We start from the raw sequence: 20,089 nt of genomic DNA, 5'->3' as shown, positions 1-20,089 counted from the left end.
ACAGAAGTTTGTCGTTTCAGTGTGGGAAAGTTTTGATGCTTCACAGCAGATGCGGGTCTCTTGGGTCTTGAGGATTGAGCTTGCTTGTTCTGTTTTGTTTGACTGGCTTGTGCCTTTTCTGAGCTTTTAGATACCTGTTGGTCAGAACTAGCACTGGCACAAGCATGAGATTTGGATGAATTAGATTTATCTTTGTTTACCAATTCATCAGAACCATTTTGAAAGGTTGTTTCAGATTCCGTTTTAATTTTCTCTTCAGAAAACTTTTCTTGCAATTTATCATTTAAAACAACCTCTTTCTCTTTTTGAAAATCAGTATCAGTTTTAATCTCAGAAGATGTTGAAACTTCATCAACACATAAATCATCTGAGTTTAATAATGGTCCCTTTTCAACCTCGGTTTCTAATGGGGTCCCACTAGGTTCAACATTAGGGACATCCACTGAGATTGATTCAGAAGAAGAATCAGAACACTGTTGATTTTCTTGAGAAGCAGTTTCAGTGGTTTCACTGAATGCGTCCTAAGGGACCTCACCTGTCACACTATCATTAGCTGAAGAGTTAGAAACATTAGAATCACAATTTTCATCTACGGAAAAACATTCATCATCACACACATTATTAAAAGTTTCATCACAAGCATTCACAGTTTTGCCAAAACATCAGGCCCAAAAGAAGACGAAACATAACTATGAAACGAGTTCAAAAACGCTTGTCCAAACACACAACCAGAATCGGTATTATCAAAAGTAGATTTAGAGGAATCAGAATCTAAAATTTGTTCATTCCCAAACAAATCTCCCCACATTACTTCAGGTACTTTATCTGCACATGATGAAGAAACGTTAGGATCAAAAGTACCCTTGGATACAAAACAAGCTGGTGGAACCACCTGCTTTTCAGCAGGTTTGACATTTACTGAGGACTTATTATTTTTGGGACCATATGTCATTTTGCTTTCATTCATCATCTCCTCCTCAGTCATAGGTAAGTAAGTATAATTGTCATTATACGGAGGAGGAGCCTGATTATAACCCAATCCCAACCCTTTCCTTTTATGGTATGCTAGCTGTTGATCATACAGGTTTTTGACTAATTTGCTAGAGGAATCAAACTTTTTAATATTTAGCTCATTTATTTGATATTTATCTTTGATATCCTCCAGTTCTTTAGTCACTATGCATAGTTTTTCTTTAACCATGAAAAGTTGGGCCGTAGCTACACTAACATCATCCTTAAGTTGAATGATGTCCTTTCGCTGATCTTCGATTTTCTCCTTAAAAAGTTTTTCGTTATTAGTTAAAGTGAATTTTTTTCTTTTAATGTCATTATAATCTTTGATTAGCTCAGCGTTGTGTATTCTATAGGCTTCAACCCGTTCTCTACATTCAGGGGTACAGAAAACAGAAATTACCTCTCCTTTCGTGAGACCCTTGACTGGAGCTGAAAGAATCTGAGTCATGAAGGCAAGATTTTCAGCTGAAATCTCCTCCTCAGGTGCTGACGTCTCATCTTTATTCGCTGGAACTTGATCATCTGTGGCCATGAAAGCAATGTTGCTTGAGTTAGCTTGATTTTCTGGAGCTGAGATGTTCAGTCGCTCAATTTCCGAATTCCAATCAAAGGGCGAATCAGGCTGAACCACCAATGCTTGAGCCAATCCCAGAGGTTGAGGACTTCCACTGGCAGCAACATTAGTAGACAAACTCGATGTGGTCACAAGAGCTCTCTCTCGATTAGGTGTAGCAGGTGCAGCAGGTTGGGCTGGAGTTTGTTCACTATTGACTCTAGGTTTGGTACAGTTTCTTGCCAAATGACCTTGTTCACGACAATTGTAGCAACGAAACTCAAATGGTATTTTTGTGGGTCCAGTAAAGGTAAGCCCTTACCATTTGTTTTTCCCGGTTTTCTTCACAAAATTTTTGGCTCTAAATGCTGCCATAGCCATCTGCCAAGTTATATCCATTTCTTCCACATCTTATGGATGAATTTGATCTAAGTCATCCATAGAAAACTTAGGAGGACCAAGTTTACCAGTGACAAAAGCATTCAAGCAGTTTATGACAGAAGCGGCTATATCAAGGTTTTCCTTTGACTGTTGCGAGAAGAAAGCAATCATCTCGTTTGTAGCAGTAGCAGTAGGAGTTGACGATGCAGCAGTAGTAGCAGTAGCATTAGCAGAAGGTGGTGCAGCAGTAGCAACAGGTGCTAGAGTTCCAGAGTAGTAAAGATTTGGTGAGGTAGGAGCAGCTTTAGAAGAAGCTGAGTTGCTGAACATTTGAAAACCAGCGTGAGAGACAAAAGCAGTATTATTGCTTGATGTCGAGGGTGTTGCAGTGAATCCTGCAGCCAACATGCTATTCTTGTAATTTGTTTCTCTTTGTTTATCATCTAGCTCACAAGCCTTAATGTGAGAAATCATTTCAGATAAGCTACATCTTGCTAGATCCTTGGTTTTCTTTATCATTGTGACGTGATGATCCCAGCTTTTTGGTAAAGCATTTAGAAGCTGCCTATTTGATGAAGCATTCGACGTGTGCATTTCCTCCATCTGCATTTGAGTAACCAACTTAACGAATCTCTGAATTTGATTATCAGCAGTCTCTCCATATATATGGTTAAAATTGTTGAAATTTTGACTCAATAGATTCCTACGACTTTCTTTCATATCTTCATTGCCTTCGTAGACGTCTATCAATGATTCCCACAATTCCTTAGCAGACTTGCAAGTGCGAAAACCAATAGCAATGTCTGGTCCCAATGCCATGGTCAGGTAAGAAAATGCCATCTCATCCTCCTCAACAATCTTAAAATCTTCTTCAGTATACTTATCAACAGGCTTTTTCACTTTCACACCCTCATCAGTAGGACTATCCATCGTAATTTCTCTTGGGTCTTAGAATACTGCGCCAGATTTTTGCATCTTTGACCTTAACATGTTTCTCGAAACGCCACTTCCACTCAGGGAATTCATTTCCATCCAACAACCGGGGAACACGAGTGGTAGTTCCAATGATGGAATCCAGTTCTTGATGTTTAGACATAGCTGCCAAGTCCACAGTTTGATTGTTTGAAGTCATGGTTACTTAAGTCCTTAATTAATTTACTGATTAATTAATTATTTAAGTTCAAAGGTCCAGGTGTCCAAAGTTAACAATCTGAATGACGTTGCAAATGACGTTGCGAGTCGAGACAGAAGTCGAGACTGAAATTGCGAGTCAAAATGACAGCTCGAGACCACAGCAGTTGCGAGTCGAGACAAGATGAACTAACCACTCGAGACAGAAGAATTCTATACTCGAGACCACGGTAGTTGCAAGTCGAGACCAAACAAGCTTTCCACTCGAGACACAAAGCTTCAAAACTCGAGAACAAAGTCGTTGCGAGTCGAGACCGATGTCGAGAACAAAGCTTCAATACTCGAGAACAAAGGATGTTGCGAGTCGAGACCAAAGACTTTCAATCGAGACCTACAAAACAGATTGATGAGATAACAACAACCGTGATTCCTGATTTTCAGCAGCTTCCAAAAATTCAAAGATATGATATCTTTGAATCTTTTATCCTCAACAAACTTCCGTTAATTCAGCAAACACCTTAGCAACGAATCACAATCCAAAATCAGCAACTTTAATCAATATTTGTGAAGAACAGTTGAATCCGAACACAGTAAAATACTTAAATTCTGTAAAACACTTAGCAAACAAGATCAGTACCAATTAATGCCTTCTTGAATCCAATGATATCAAAACCGAACCAAGACTTGGTTTCTTGGCTCTGATACCAATTGTAAAACCCGATAGGATCTTTCAATGATATCAAAGTTAACTTGTGTAAGTGCGGAATCCAAACACAAGCGGATTCAAGAAAACAATAAAGTAAATAAACACAATAATCAAATCAATACTATCTTGCATTCACCTTAGACTTGATGACTGATACAAGACACACGCACACCTGATCTCGAGTGGCCTCCCTTAACCTTCTACCAGACGATTAACCCCTAAACCTACCAAAGGTTTTCTTATATACTATCTAGAATGGATCGAGACCATTCTAAGGCCCACTCGAGATCTCATAAACCCAATACAATATCTGACCCAAAACATATTAGTTAAAACATTACAAGATCAACCCTATACTATCACATTTCTCTATGAATAAACCTTAAGGTTCCAACACAGACTCACCATCAATTTCTCATCTCTATATTTCTTTTTCTCATCAGTACTCATTTCTCTAATTGTTTGCTGAATACCATTCGTTGTGGGTCTAACATATGGTTCTTCAGTGTGTTCCCACGCATCCAAGTGATAAGCCTCAACCCAATTTCCAAACCGTTCGGACCATGCATTGTAATCATCAATATCCATGAGCTTAGGCGGTTTCTGAGATGTTCCGGTTTCATTTTCAAGCAAAGCATTCTGAGTGATTGTAATCGGACTAGCAAAGGCATTGTAAAATTCGTTGTCCATTGTTTAATATTTCCAAGTTCACAAATTCCAAGTTTTAGGCGAAATCAGGTTTGGAGCGGAATTAACCAAGTGCTGTTCGAGCGAAATCCCAAAGTTCCATTGGAGCGGAATCAACTTTGTAATTTGGAGCGAAATTAACACGTAGCTTGGAGCGGAATCAGACTTGATGGTTAACAGGAGCGGAATTAGACTGAAATCTCGAGCGAAATCACTGAAATATGATTTTGGAGCAAAATCAGCCTGAATCTTTGGAGCGGAATTAACTTGGAATGTGATTTTAGAGCGGAATCAAGAACTAATTTGGAGCGAAATCACAATGACGTCACTTATCCGAGATATATTTCGAGCGAAATTAAGTAAAACTCAAATTTTAACTTGATTTTAATTGTGAAACTTTCAGAGTTTTATCAAAACATGATTGCGAACAATCCGTGAAAATTTAAGCCAATTTTACCGTGAAAATTTTTTAAATTTGTAGAAGAAGGAGTAGAAAATCAGAAATCACAGCTGAAATGGCAAGAACTCTTCCTCCTGAGCTCTGATACCACTTGTAGGATCGTTTTCGGACCCGAATGAGTCGATCAGAAGAGTTCTTTGACAAAACAAGAGGCGGGAACTAATGTTTTGGCGCAATCTCCGTCGTATTCACTTTTAACTGTTATTTTATTGATCACTGATGCAATTAGAAGCTCTGACAACACTTCGGCAGCACTTCGTGGCAATCGGAATGACTATCACCTAGAACTACTACTGATTTCGCTCCAATTGCCACTATATATAGTGGTTCTGATTTCGCTCCAACATGCAATGTCACCAGGAGCGAAATCAAACTTTTACGTTTCGGGCGAAATCAGCCTAATAACACTTCGGGCGGAATCAAAATGTTATGGAGTTTCGCTCCAAATGACAAGAAGGAGGTCGATCTTCTCCATGAGCATGTGAATAGAAAACACTCATGCCGTTGCCTCTGTCGGCGACTCTACGAGCAACAAAGTATTCACCTTCACGTCGAGCCATTTGAGAACCAAAGCTCTGATACCACCTCATGCAGTTTCTCACGCAATCAAATGGCTCAAGAACAATTAGTAATTAATGACGATAAAAACGAACGGAATGGTTCCAAGAACAATGTTCTTTCAATTCAAAATCAATCAAAAACTAACAGAAAAACAATAAATCCTAGATGCCCTATTTATACTAAACAATTAAAAAAGATAAATTTGGAAATTTGAATTTTAAATAAATAAAAGATACGCATGCTCCTGCATCAAAAAATTTAGTATAAAAATTAATTCAGTACAAAAAAACTTGTACAAAAATATACAACACAAAAATTCATCCAAAAAAATTCAGCACAAAAAAAGCTATACAACACATTTTTTTTTTTTGGGTTTTTTAGTTAACATATTTTATATAGCAATAGGTTACTCAAATTAAGGATGAAAAGACGTTCGATTTTATGTTAGAATTTTATGAAAAAATAATGTCATATAAAAAAGTCATGAACATTTAAAAAATGAAGGTGACATATGCATGTGTCTTTTATGTGCAGAGAAAAAATCAATAAATAAGATTTTCTATAGATACCTTTACACTCTTTTTTTATCATACATTCACATTTTAACCATTCATTTGAAAAAGAAAAGTGCTCATTCTACTACTTAGACAAAATAAACTTTTTATTTGATTCTACTCATATTTATTATTATTATCATAGTTTATATTTATATACGATAATATAATATGTATACTTTAATCATTATTAGAATAGTTGTATACATTATAATAATTATTATATTAAGGGAGGGTTCAAATGAGAACAATTTTTTTGTAAGAAGAAAAAAGAAGAAGTTTCAAACAATAAGAATGCTCAATTTTACTTCATTTAATATTTGCATTTAATTTTAATATAAGGGTATATTGGTAACTTACATAAATCATTAATTTGTATTCTTCCCATTTAATAACTAACTAAATTAAATTATAATAATTATTATATTAAGGGAGGGTTCAAATGAGAACAATTTTTTTGTAAGAAAAAAAAAGAAGAAGTTTCAACCAATAAGAATGCTCAATTTTACTTCATTTAATATTTGCATTTAATTTTAATATAAGGGTATATTGGTAAACTTACATAAATCATTAATTTGTATTCTTCCCATTTAATAACTAACTAAATTAAATTTGTAACTCCTTTTCAAAATATATACGTTTTTTTAAATTAAAAAAACAACTTAATTTAAAGTGTAGAATAAATTACTAGTCGTGTAGGATAAATTACGAGTTGTGTAGGATATATTTCGAGATGTGTAGGATAAATTTCGACTGTGTAGGATAAAATTCTATAATGTGTAGGGTATACGTAGGAAAATTTTGATATGTGTAGGTTTTGTAGATTATATGTAGGATAATTAATGATTAGTTGACTAATTAATTAAAGAGAGAAAAATTAATGTTATGAGTTATAAATGAAATAGTATTTATTAATATGTCCTTTCTTCTTTTTCTTCTCACATTAAATTTCTTCTCAAATGAACCTTCCCCTATTATATTATTATAATAAAATAAATACTACATAAATAAAAAGCTCATTTAGTCTCATGGATGGGCTAAGCTCGATATGTGAAGACGAGCTCAAACTCATTTATTAAATGAGCCCGAATAAAAGCTTGGGCCTGAGTTCATTTAAGCTTGGCTCGATTTAAGTTTTTAATTAGTTGTTTCAAGGAGCACGAGTGATTCGGCTTATATACACCCTAATTAGCGGATGTTGAAACAAATACATCAAGTTTTTTTTGCAAAGGGAAGTTTAGAAGATGTTGTCAAATTTTGAGATTTAAAATAGACAACTAAGACGAACAATTAAATTATTGCACTTAATGAATTACGCGTTTTTATAATCAAAATGGGATAAATAAAAGTTATTAAAAATAGGAAATTTTGGAGATTCGAAATTGCGACTTAAGGGTTGATGTAAGCCGCTTATGGGCCATGTAACTACAAATAGAGTGAAAGATATCTCCGTTTTTAAGTTTCTCTTTTTGCTAGTCTACTTGTCTAGTTGATTCAATTACGAGTTTATCAACTTTTAAGTAAGTTTTAATATGTTTCTTATGATTTAATCAACTTTTTAATAAGTTTTGATTTTTTTTTTTTTTTTTTTTGAAAACTTGTAGTGTATAATACACATAGAGAACAAAAGTCCATAAAATGTATTAAAGACTTCTTTACTTTGCAAGAAGTTCCTTTCCGACATGTACGGACTCCTGTGCATAAAAATAGAATGTATTTAATTATTCAACTAGATTTAATTTAAAAGTCAAGTGGTTGTTATGAAAATTACAGAAGATGAATAATAAATAGAAAAAATGTAGTTGCTAGTATGTTTCTTGCAAGCTACATTACCTACATACATGCATATTCATTTGTTGACAAGATTTGATAAACCCAAGTGGTTGTGTATGCTTATTATGTATTACCTAAATGCATTAAAGATTAACACTTGGTGTCGGTTTCATCAGCAATGCACATGTTGGCTTATAGACTCCATTATTTTTGATTTGGTCACTACACAATTTAGGGTTAGTCCCAAAAAAAAAAACTAGCTTAATGAATCAAGGACAGTAGATTAAAAGTGCTGCCAAATAATGTAATTTTCCCTCTTTTAGTAATTGTTTTTTCTTCATAATTAAATTATTTATTTATTTCAAAATCTAGCAAAAAAATTTTGCCCCATCATTTTGGGCCTTTTGGCCCGTTGCGTCAGCCTTAGCACCTAGGCCTAGGCTAACCGCTATTGTTGCTCCAGCCTCTTAAGTCCAGACTTTTGACATAAATATTTGATATTGAGCTTTATGATGGACCAATCCTACTGGGCATATCCGTTAAGCAAATTGATAAACATTTTAGGCCATGTAACAACCTAGTGTGGACTACGATTACCATGGGCCTAGTTTGTATGTGTTATTATCTATAACTACAAAATCAAGATGGGGAATAGTTGCCTAGCACTTTTTCATTGTCTCCAATTTAAAATTATGATTTCGTCCCAATTTAAAATTATGATTTCGTCCCAGTTTAAAATAAAATTATGTTTTTGCCTTTTCAAAAAATTACAATTTTACCATCAGTTTAAAATTGCAATATTGCAATTGTTTTTTTGGCAAAACTATTGACTTAATGTAGTTTTTTATTCATGCCAAGCAGCTACCTAGCACTTGCTCATTCGTCCTGACAAATTATTGTTTTGCCCCAGCTCTAAATTACATGCTTGCCATCGTTTTAATTTTGAGTAAATTGCAAGTTTTGTCCTTTATGTTTACATCAAATTGCAGGCGCTGTCATTTTGTCCAAAAGTTTACAGGCGCTGTCCTGGACCTTCCAAAATTTTGCACGTTTTGTCCTTTAGGCCACACCTGGTTAGAAATTTCAGTTAATTCTTGTTATGTGCAATGCACATGAGGGTACAAGGGTCTTTTTTCCCTCTCAACCCTTTCTATTTCCCCATTTATAACCCTCACCAACCCCTCAATTCATCTCTATCATGGCTAGCAACCTCGGTTTTTTGGGCATCTTCAATCCTTAATTCTAAAACGTGTTCATCAAATGCTTATTGTAAAACTTCAGGTTGAATGATTTCTCTGTTCAGATTGTTTAATTCCTATCAGATCCCTATTATCATATATCCATTGTCCAGTCATAACCCAAAATATTCATGTTTTTGTAACCTTTCAATCTGCATTAGGCCTCTTCCCATAAGGAACCAGCTTCACATGTTGTTTGCTTCCGTCGATTTAATTGTGATGTCATCATCCCAATTTCTTTCGATAAAGCAGAGGCCATGACTTGAAACTCAGCTTTAATGTATTTCCTCTCTGTAAAAATTAATTCTTTATTAAAAAAATAATAATCATAAGGGGAGTGGGGGTGGTCACCAGTGATAGAATTCCATCACTCACAAACATCCAATCAAGTTCTGCCATGTCATCAACCACTATTCTATCACTCACAAACCTTTTTTAGTGGCGGTGGTCATCACTCACAACTTTTTATTTTTATTTTTTAAATTAGAAATTAACAATAAAACACTAAATTATAAATTTCATTAAAATTAAAAAATAAATTACATAGCAAAATAAAAAACAACTAAACATTGGAAAAAAAAAAAAACTTAAATTAAACGGGTGGCATCTCCCAACCCCACCTTTCGTAAATCTTGCGCTTTTGTTGAATTACAACCAACTTAAACGGTTCGTCGAGATGGACAATTAAAATTTATATAAAGATGAGGGACCTGAATTGCAATTAAAGGAAAGCTATTTAAAAATAGCTAACAAAAGTTGAGGGGCTAATTTGCACTTTTCATCAAAGTTGCTATTAATTCAATTTCATAAAACGACAAAATAATCTTTGTGGCTAATTTGTTTTCAACGCGTGATATAAACAACGCGTTACAAATTCAACGCGTTAAAAATATGGGCGACGACGGTGTGCGATCGAGTTCCACGCGTGATGGGGTGGCCATCACGGACCACCCCCAGTCCCCTAATAATTATACCCAACTACACCTGAATCGTGTAAAGCTTCTTCCATTTTCATTTCCATCTCATTATTCTCATTAATGCACTGTTATTGTTCCTCCAATTTTTCAATAGTAGAATCAACAGTATCCATGGGATTTCTTAGAACGTTTATTGATTCGTTTTTTATGTTGAGTTCTTTTTCTTTTCTTGTAACCAATGACCACCGCTCAATTTGCAAGAAATCTACAAGGACTCTAAATAGTTTAGCTTCAGATTCCCAATATGGAAATAGATCATTTAGTAAAGTGTAAAGGCGAAAGGTGTAAATGTATTTGCAATCCTTCAGTTCGTTCTGCTCATTTACAAATTAAGGATGAATTGAGGGGTTGGTGAGGGTTATAAATAGGGGAAATAGAAAGGGTTGAGAGGGAAAAAGACCATTGTACCCTCATGTCCATTGCACATGATAAGAATTAACTGAGATTTCTAACCAGGTTTGGCCTAAAGGACAAAACGTGCAAGATTTTGGAAGGTTAAGGATAGCGCCTGTAAACTTTTGGCCAAAAGGACAACACCTGCAATTTGATGTAAACATAAAGGACAAAACTTGTAATTTACTCTTTAATTTTTTTAGCAAAACTATGGTAGTGTTTTAGTTTAATTGGTTGACTCGATATATTTTTTTGAGATCGTGTTATAAGTAGCATGTACATGTAACCAAAACACATGCGTACATTTTATCAAACTAAGAAATATTCAACGCGGGCGGCGCAACACTAGTAATCTTCTAAACTTCAAGTGGATTACACAAACCAATAATGCTGACATAACTCATGACAACAGACAAAATATCAAATATCTAATCTAGATGACTAGACCAACCAATTTGGCTGATATCCCCACCAATTGACTTCTTGGCAAGTGCCAATATCATTTTAGAAATACAAATTTAGGTTACAAAATAACTTACTTTGGGGTTAATTTTGGGTCCAAATTTCAAAAGATATATTTCTATGAGATCTTAATTGGTTAACTTAAGACAACTATTTTAGTGACCCAAACTGTTAAACCCGCTAAACCAAGGTCGTCATATCTTACTAGTTTGGTAAAACGGTCGTGTTTGGATTGACTTGCTTAACTTGTTTATTAAAAGGGTTGTGTGTTGGTTTACACGTTTAACATATTTGATTAAATAGGTCAATAAATACAATGTATAAGGTTTACCCGTCTACCCATTCGTGACCTATTTTAACTTGGTTATATATTATAACCCATATATAACCCTCCACCCTGTTAAAACCCGTCAACATGTTTGACTCATTTAGATACAACCCACATATACTTCATGTGTTTGATACACGAATAAATGTATTGATCATGTTCAAACTCATCATTCAACCCGAAACCCCTTAATCCACCAACCTTGATATGATTGCCTCCCCTAAATTTACTGCAGTAAAAACCAACTAAACTGTTATGACTAAAATTAGTTAATTCGTGGTTACAATATCCTAAACGGTGACAATATAAAAGCATTCAGGATGACTAGTCAGATCCTGGTGCAAGTTGACATTTGAAATTTGGGACGGTTAAAGCTTGTCAAGTCAGAACTTGCAATATATAAAATTGGTGCAAGTTGACCTTTTAAATCATTGACTTGGTCTCCAGAATACCATACATTTAGGATTTATTCCCCATGTTTATTATAATATACTAGTATTAAGCCCGTGCGTCGCAGTGGTTGTCATAAAACTATATCATTGTCAGCGACCACCAACACCAGAAAAACTCGTAAAAGCAAAATAAATAAAAACGGGAAAAAAATAACGCCGAGCGAAAAGCAGACGTAAAATCTTTGAATCACGCACCCTCGTTGCTGAGAAATTAAACCAAAACGTAAAACATAGAAAAAAATAACTAAGTCCATCAAGGACCCGCGTGTTTGACGAATTTGTCAAACGCAGAAAAATAGATGTGACGCGACGGGTCAGTCAAACGAGAAAAATATATACGAAAAAATGTTGAACCCCACGCACGTTGCGATGCATTAACTCACAAAATTTAAAACGAAACGAAAAACTTGGGAAAGATGAAAAGTATGGTGGACCAAAATTGAAAATAAAAAATAGCTGGGATTAAATTGTAAAAGATGAAAAATTTTGGGTTAAAAGTAAAAAAACAAAGTCTAAATTGCAAAATGGAAGTTATTTATTATTTTTAGATAAAGATAAGAATAAAAATAAGTGATATCTATATATTGATTATTTTTTACTGTTAATGTTAAAAGAAATTTATTAAACAAATATAAATAAAATTTATTAGGTTGAAGGAGAGAATGTTATATGACATTATTTGGAGTCTTTTATTATAAGTTAGATTTTTCAGTAAATTACATGCTTGTGTCCCTGTGGTTCGGGTCAAAGTACAGATTTAGTCCCGCTGTCCCGAGTTATGATTTTTACGGGCTCGGTCCCTCTACATTGTTCGTTTTCAAAGATGAAATTACTATTTGACCCTTTTAAAATTTACACACCTGAATTTTGTAAACATTTCTGTTGTTCTGCATTATTTTAAGATCATTTTCTCATAGAGACATGGCCGGCCCTGAGGGTGGGCGGGGAGGACGACCGGCCAGGGCCCCGATATTTCGAAGGGTACGTTATTTTAAAAAAAAAATTTGATATGTACATGTAAAAAAAAATAAATTAATAGAGTATACCCATACAAACACCAACATAGGCCCACTTACAAAATTATTTTTAAGGTTTGGATTAGTTATTAGCCCATTGTCATTAGGTTTAGACCTCCCAATACCCAATTTCGTTAAGGTCTGAGGGCATATTTTTTCGAGCTCGAACAGAATCATTATCGCATGGCATAGAGGGGGAGGTCATAAGCGTCTATACCGTAAAATAGATTTTCGACCGAATGAAAAAGACATATATGGTAGAATCGTAACCATATACTTTTACTTTTCCTAATCTTTTATGAAGTTTTTTTTTTTTTTACAATTTAAATTCAATTGAAAATAGATAAAAATGAAATTTAAAATTGAAAATCGTCCGCCCTGCATCCACCCCTCGAGTATATGCTTCAACAGGAATCACACAACGGTAGATTATAAACCTCTAGTAAAATGACCGCCCGTAACAAAGTATATTACATAGCATTACATAGTCCGTTTTAGGATTGGCGACTTACCTATTCAGTGACTTTGGCACTGGACGTTCACGAATTCTGAAGGCCGGCCCTGCGTAGAGATAATAAGATGAGATCATACTTAGGAGTAGTTTTGTGACCCAAGCGTCCACATATAACAGGTCCACAATCACAGCTGAAGGGAATTTCTTGGGCAATACATATCAACCAAACGTGTAATATGATAAGGACTGACTTTTAGCTACAAAAGAGACATTTATAAATTGATTTGCTAGATATGAACAAATAGAATATACATCAGCTTTTGAGATACATAGGAATCTACAAAAAGATTAAAGTAGAATCTAAAAAAACATGCATAATGTTTCTGGTTACTTGATTCTTTCTTTGGTTGCTCTCTCATTACCATGTTTTCTTCTTCTGCAAGCAACGATAGCAACCGGAAGCTTAATTACCCTGCCAAAAGCCAGTAATGAGACGGGTATTGGTGTCATCCTTGACCAAACGTCTAGGCCCGGCAAAGAGGCCAAAGTGGCAATTGAGTTAGCAATTCAAGACTTCAACATCAATACCGATCAACCTTTGGTTTTACACCTTAAAAACTCTCGAAACAAGCCTGGTCATGCATTTATTGCAGGTAAACAATTCATTTTTGTTGCTACCCTTTTCGGCATAAAATCTAGGAAAATTTGTAGTAAAAAACTTGTAGTTGGTTATTCAGAATCCAAAGTTTGTAAGCATTGGCTAAAGTCTGAATTTTACATTCTACAAAGTTGGTTAATTTCAAAACCCTTGATGACTAATGGTTCTTCTATTTGCTTCGATCCTATAATTCTACAAAGTTTTGTAAGCAAGTGCCCCATCTTCATATAATATCATGAGTTTAATTTCTGAACCTTGAGACAATGAAATCGCTATCTAAACCTGAGTCGAAAAGAAGTTACATACTAAACTTTTGATAATGTGAACATGCAGCTAAAGAACTTATTGAAGAACACAAAGTGAAAGCCATACTGGGAGGTCATACATGGGAGGAAGCATCTACCATAGCCGAGGTTATCAGCGACAGCGAACATGATCACGACATCCCCCTCTTTATTTCCTTGGCTGGCACGACTCCACTACAACCAACCGATCAATGGCCATTTTTCATTCAAGCAGTTCCACCACAATCCACACAGATGAACGCAGTGGCTGCCATTTTACAATCAATGGGCATACGCCAAGTTACCCTCATATACGAAACCTCCTCATCCGCATCAATCATTTCTCATCTCACTCAGGCACTTCATCAAACTGGTTCTGAGCTAACAAACATTTTACCACTCACATCTAGCTCGTGTTCTATAGATAAAGAGCTTGAGCTTGTCAAGAGACAACAACGTAAAGTCTTTGTAGTTCATACATCTTTGGAGCTTGGAGTTCGTTTGTTTCAGATAGCCAAGAAGATGGAGATGGTTGGAGATGGGTATCTATGGATTGCAACTAATGCAATCACCGATCTTTTTCATTCCGTTAATTCCACAGTGATTTCTTCCCTGAAAGGTATGGTTGGAGTCAAAAGTTACTTCCCTGAAAACACTCCGGATTTTCTACATTTCAGAAAAAGATTCAGGCAAAAGTTTCATTTGGATTACCCGGAAGACGAGCAGGATGAACCTGGAATCTTTGCAGTGCAAGGATATAACGCCATGAAAATGGTGGAAAAGTTTAATGGATTGAAAACAGTTTTGGCGAACACAGTAGAGATTGTTAATGTGAATGGAAAGGGATATCACAGTGTGTATTGGACAGAAGGATTGGGGTTTTCTGAGACAGTTGAAAATGAGATCAATGGAGCAAGTAATTACACTCATTTAATAGATAATGTTGGAGAGATTCTGTGGCCGGTGCAGCCATGGTATGCTGGTAGACGTCGCAGGAATCTGGCTGGAAGTTCACAGAATCGATTGAGGGTCGGTGTTCCGGCTCATTCTTTGTTCAAGCAATTCGTGTTTCATGACAACAAGACTAAACGCTTCAGTGGATTCGTAGTTGATGTGTTCCATGAAATGATGACAAAAATGAATCAACCATATGATCTTTTTCCGTTTCATGATTCATATGATGACTTGGTAAAAGCAATTGATAAAAAGGTTAGAAAACTCATGATTTCCCATTTGCTAATTCTACATTTCAGATACATATACTTATTTATTTTAAACTTGGAGCAGGAATTCGATGCTGTAGCGGGTGATGTAACGATTCTATCGGAAAGACATGAATTTGCAGATTTCACACAACCGTACACCGAATCAGGTTTGGAGATGATTGTCCCCGTACGATCTAGATTATCAAACCAGCCATGGTTGTTCTTGAAGCCTTTCACTGCAAAAATGTGGTGGATAACAGCAGCAATTACTACTTACAATGGCTTTGTTATTTGGTTGATTGAGAGAAACCACAATAAAGATCTTCAAGGTCCCCACCCCATCTCCATCATAACCCAAATTGGAATCATTCTTTGGCTTGCATTCTCGACACTCTTCACTTTGCGTGGTATGTTACTAACTTACACAGTTTTGGTGACAGTGAGAATCCGTTACTTTTAAACTCATGGGACTCCACAAATACCCTCCTCATCAAGGGATCGTGCCTTCAAAGGGGGTTAAAGGCACGGAGTTGGTAGTTTCGGCGCATTTACATATGAATGGGCCGATTCAAATGGTGTTTTCTCAAACGGGTTAACAAATTTAGCCAAAAGAGAATCATGCCAAACATGAAAAGTAAATCAACATGTTGAAAGTGTAGAAGATAACAAACAAAAAATGGACAAAAAAAGTGTTTTATAACTTATTATTGTGATTATATTGTTTTTGAAATCACAATTAACGAATTAAATATTTTGTATAAAATATAATAAAGAAATGGACAAATAGGCGTTTGCGCGTCATCTCGGTCCAACTTGTCTAGCCCGCCGATAGTGCCACATCTTGTGCTATCTTTGCTTTTAATTTTACTTATGATCAATTTCTGTCACAGGTGATAAGATGCATAGTAATTTGTCAAGAATGGCGGTGGTCATGTGGTTATTTGTGGCGCTAATTATCACACAGAGCTACACAGCTAGCTTGGCAAGTATGCTCACAGCTCAACGGCTTGAACCAACGATAACGAGTGTTGAGATGCTTAGAAACATGAATGCAACCGTGGGCTACTGCAATGGATCGTATATAAACAGATATTTGGAAAATGTTCTAGAGTTTAAAGATTTTAGGATCAAGAGCTACAACTCGACCCATGGATATGCTGAGGGCCTTAATAGTGGCGAAATTAAAGCCATCTTTCTTGAAGTTCCTGCAGCTAAAGTTTTCCTAGCTCAGTACTGCAAGAGTTTTATCAGAACTGGAGAGACATTCAAAGTTGGAGGTTTCGGATTTGTGAGTCCTCTTGCTCTTAGTTCTCATAAATTATAATCCAAATAAAGTTTTCCTTTCAAGTTTAATCAACAGTTACCTAAATTCTATGTTTTCAAATAAATGATTTATGAATTTGCATTCATTAAAATACAATTTGGGAGACCTGAGATCCGTTTGAGCAAAAACAATATATAAACAAAATTGTTTTGAGTTATAAGTAAACGGATTTAATTGGTCACCTCAATATAACAGGTTTAAAGCTTGAAATTTAACTAAAAACTAAATTGGACACCATGCATTGAAACTTCTTTATGGGCAACTAAACTATCTAACCAGTTTTGTAAATGACAAATCCGGAAAACGGCAGTGTTGAAAATGCCCTTAAAGTCCCTGTTATGATGAATATCGTTCACCATTGTATCGAGCTATAATAAGCTACGACAGTGTAAAAAAGATTAGTGTGATTTTGTGATTTTGCAATTTACCATCATGTTTTTACTTGGATTTGGTATCGGTGAAACTGAATCAATATCTGATGACCTATACATAAGTTTCATATATGGGTAGCCTTAAGGTTAGAGTGAAAACTTGGGTGACCATCTATAGACATTCTAACTTGATGTGTAATTTATACAGGCATTTCACAGGGGGTTTGAAAGACTTTCAGAGGCGAACGGGGCATTAATGAATGTATCAGAAAGTGGGAAAATCAAAGAACTTGAGGAGAAACATCTTATTTCGGAGGAGTGTGTGGATGAAGAATCTTCACCTGATGAAAACGGAAGGCTTAACCTTCACAGCTTTTGGGTACTATTTGTGTTAACCGGAGGGACATCAACGGTTGCTCTTGTTATCTACATTGTCATCAGCTTCAAAGAATTCAAAACATCCAATCAAGAAGACACAAGTTTATCCAAGCTGTTATCAGCATTTATAAAAGATTGGCTACGGCGAATGAGACGATCATCTAGCATAGTTGCTAGTGTAGAAAGTGCTAGACACACTAGAAACATTGATCAGGCAGATAACACAGATGATGATTCATAATAAGATTCAAGTCCCCATAGATGATAGATATGATCGTTAATTAATTTACTATTTAACTCTTACTTAGAACAGTGTTTAAAAATGTTCAAATTAGTTTTCTTTCTTGTAAAGCATATTATGTACACAGATGCTTTAACTAATCTTCGTTTCTTATAAAATAGTTTCATGTTGTGTATCTATTATAGTCGTATAACTAATCTTGTATTTAATCAAGAATCACCAATCTGACTCATTACCTAATAGTTAAACACATACGTCTGAATAATTATCTAAAGTTGAGAGTATACAGATGATTTAGTCAGAGGCTGGTACATGTTGATTCTTGACAATGTCATCACCGAAAATGACACAAGTAGACATATAAGATGGCTTGTAAAATAATTAAATAAGAATCTTTCAAGAGTTTGAATGAGTAATATGTAAAACTGACTGAAATGTCTCTGCATTTTGAATTAGCCATTGACCAAAATAACATATAGTTTCATTCACATTCGTCTATGAAGTATTTGGGTATGAAATCATGTGAACACGAGTTTCAAAATCAATATTATTTAAGTTTGAGTTTAGTGTTTGTCGGTTGGTTTATGTTTATCAGTTTGGTTAATACCCTCTAAACGGCGAACCATGGAGAGGATGTTGAATATCTAAAACTATTAGAATAGTCCCGCCCGTTGCTGTAAGAATTCGGTCAGTATTGGTTCGATTTAGTATTGGTTTGATTTATTACGGTATCAAAGTATGGTATTGACACACCTTGTAGCCCAAAAGGATGTCGATACGTGTTTTATATTGATCAAAAATCATAAAAACGAATACCGGTATGAATGTTGTTTATAAAAAATGAATACCGGTAACGATTCCAATAGTACTAATACTGGTACGAATGTTGTTTATAAAAAAACGAATACCGGTAATGATTTCAATAATAGTACTGATACAGGCATGAATGTTGTTTACTTGTTCGGGCATAATTGATTCTGTTCGTCACCAAACCGATACATTACCGACACTCACTATATTTTACAATACAAAAATTACAATATTTTTTGAATACAACTCCGTTTTCCACATTAATACTCTATTGCAAATAAAACTCTGTTTTCAACAATCTAATCGGTTCGGTTGGTTTGGTCACATTACCGAAAATCGCTATAGTTTACGATACAAAAAAAAAACACTCTATTTTGTATATAACTCGCTTTCAACATTCATGCTCTATTGCAAATAAAACTTTATTTTCAACGAAATTTATATATTAGTAAAAATAAGCACGTCGCAATAGTGTATTTGGATTTCTATAAAACACTAAACTATATTATTATAATAACGAGAACGGTCGACTATGACACTTTATAAAAATAATAAATAAAATGTGAGTACTTTTGATAACATGTATGTTTGTGCTACAATTACTTGTACATTACTATTCATAACTCGAATTTGAACAAAGTATATTATATCTTGATGTAAATAAAAATAAGCAGTCACAACGACGTGTTCAAAATTTATAAAATATCGAACAAAACATGCTTAAAAAATAGTTATAACAAGAATCTAAAAGATATTATATAACAATTTTCTAGATGTATGACCATTCCTTTCATTTTTAATTGGTTATATATTTATGCATATTCAATTGAATATCCCAAAAATAACAAATAATAAGCAAAAAAAAAAGTATAAATGTATGACCATTCCTTTCATTTTTAATTGTTATATATTTATGCATATTAAATTGAATATCCTAAAAATAACAAATAGTAAGCAAAACAAAAAAAAAGGTATACTTTGGTTGCCAAATCCAAATAAAAACCATTTTTATTGTGAAAACTCGAAAACTAACTAAAAAAAACCCTAAAAAACACACCAAAATTTCTTTTTTCAATTTTTTATAAAAATCGCAGGTTTTTTTATATAAAAAAACTTTTTTTCAAAAAAAAAATATTGTAGTACACGTGTGTATTAACATGTGTAATTTATCCTACACAACAAATCAATTTGGCCAACTTGACCTACACGCCAAGGCTGGACTCGGTAATTCGCTAACAATCACCCCCGTATTCCAAGTCGTGTAAGGGAGGTCTTCAACACCGAGTAACGCCTTCATTTCTCTAAACTTGGTTCGAGCCAACGCTTTAGTCAACGGGTCTGCCTTTTGCACATCTCAATATACATGTTCAACGTTGACCATTCATTTTAAACACACTCTCGAATGAAGTGATTCCGAATATGTATATGTTTGCTTCTACCATGGAATACGAGGTTCTTCGTCAGGGCTATAGCTGATTTGTTTTTTTTGGTAACGGGTTACCCCGGTGATTCTATATATTCACAACCAAAACAAAACAAGTAGTGAGGAGATACCCACACTAGTTCAAACATGGGACAAAACCCCATGAATGTGAAACAAACAAACAAGAAACTAATCAACACAACTAGCAACGACTAAACAAACATCTAGGAAAGAACAAAAAAACGAAAACATTAA

General features: G+C 34.8%; 1 protein-coding gene across 1 annotated transcript; it reads left to right on the top strand.

The window, feature by feature from the left end:
• The first annotated feature begins 13,448 nt into the window (after positions 1-13,448).
• LOC110885870 (glutamate receptor 2.8) lies at positions 13,449-17,774 on the top strand. The gene is made up of 5 exons (XM_022133591.2): positions 13,449-13,793; positions 14,132-15,291; positions 15,370-15,694; positions 16,178-16,575; positions 17,191-17,774. The coding sequence occupies exons 1-5, from the start codon at positions 13,511-13,513 to the stop codon at positions 17,599-17,601; spliced, it is 2,577 nt and encodes an 858-aa protein (XP_021989283.1). The 5' UTR covers positions 13,449-13,510; the 3' UTR covers positions 17,602-17,774.
• The last annotated feature ends 2,315 nt before the right edge of the window (positions 17,775-20,089 follow it).

This window comes from Helianthus annuus, chromosome 10 (assembly GCF_002127325.2).
Source record: "Helianthus annuus cultivar XRQ/B chromosome 10, HanXRQr2.0-SUNRISE, whole genome shotgun sequence".
In the NCBI taxonomy this organism is placed as follows: Eukaryota; Viridiplantae; Streptophyta; class Magnoliopsida; order Asterales; family Asteraceae; genus Helianthus; species Helianthus annuus.
Note: the sequence above shows the minus strand (reverse complement) of the source record. Positions and strands in the feature narration are given on the sequence as shown.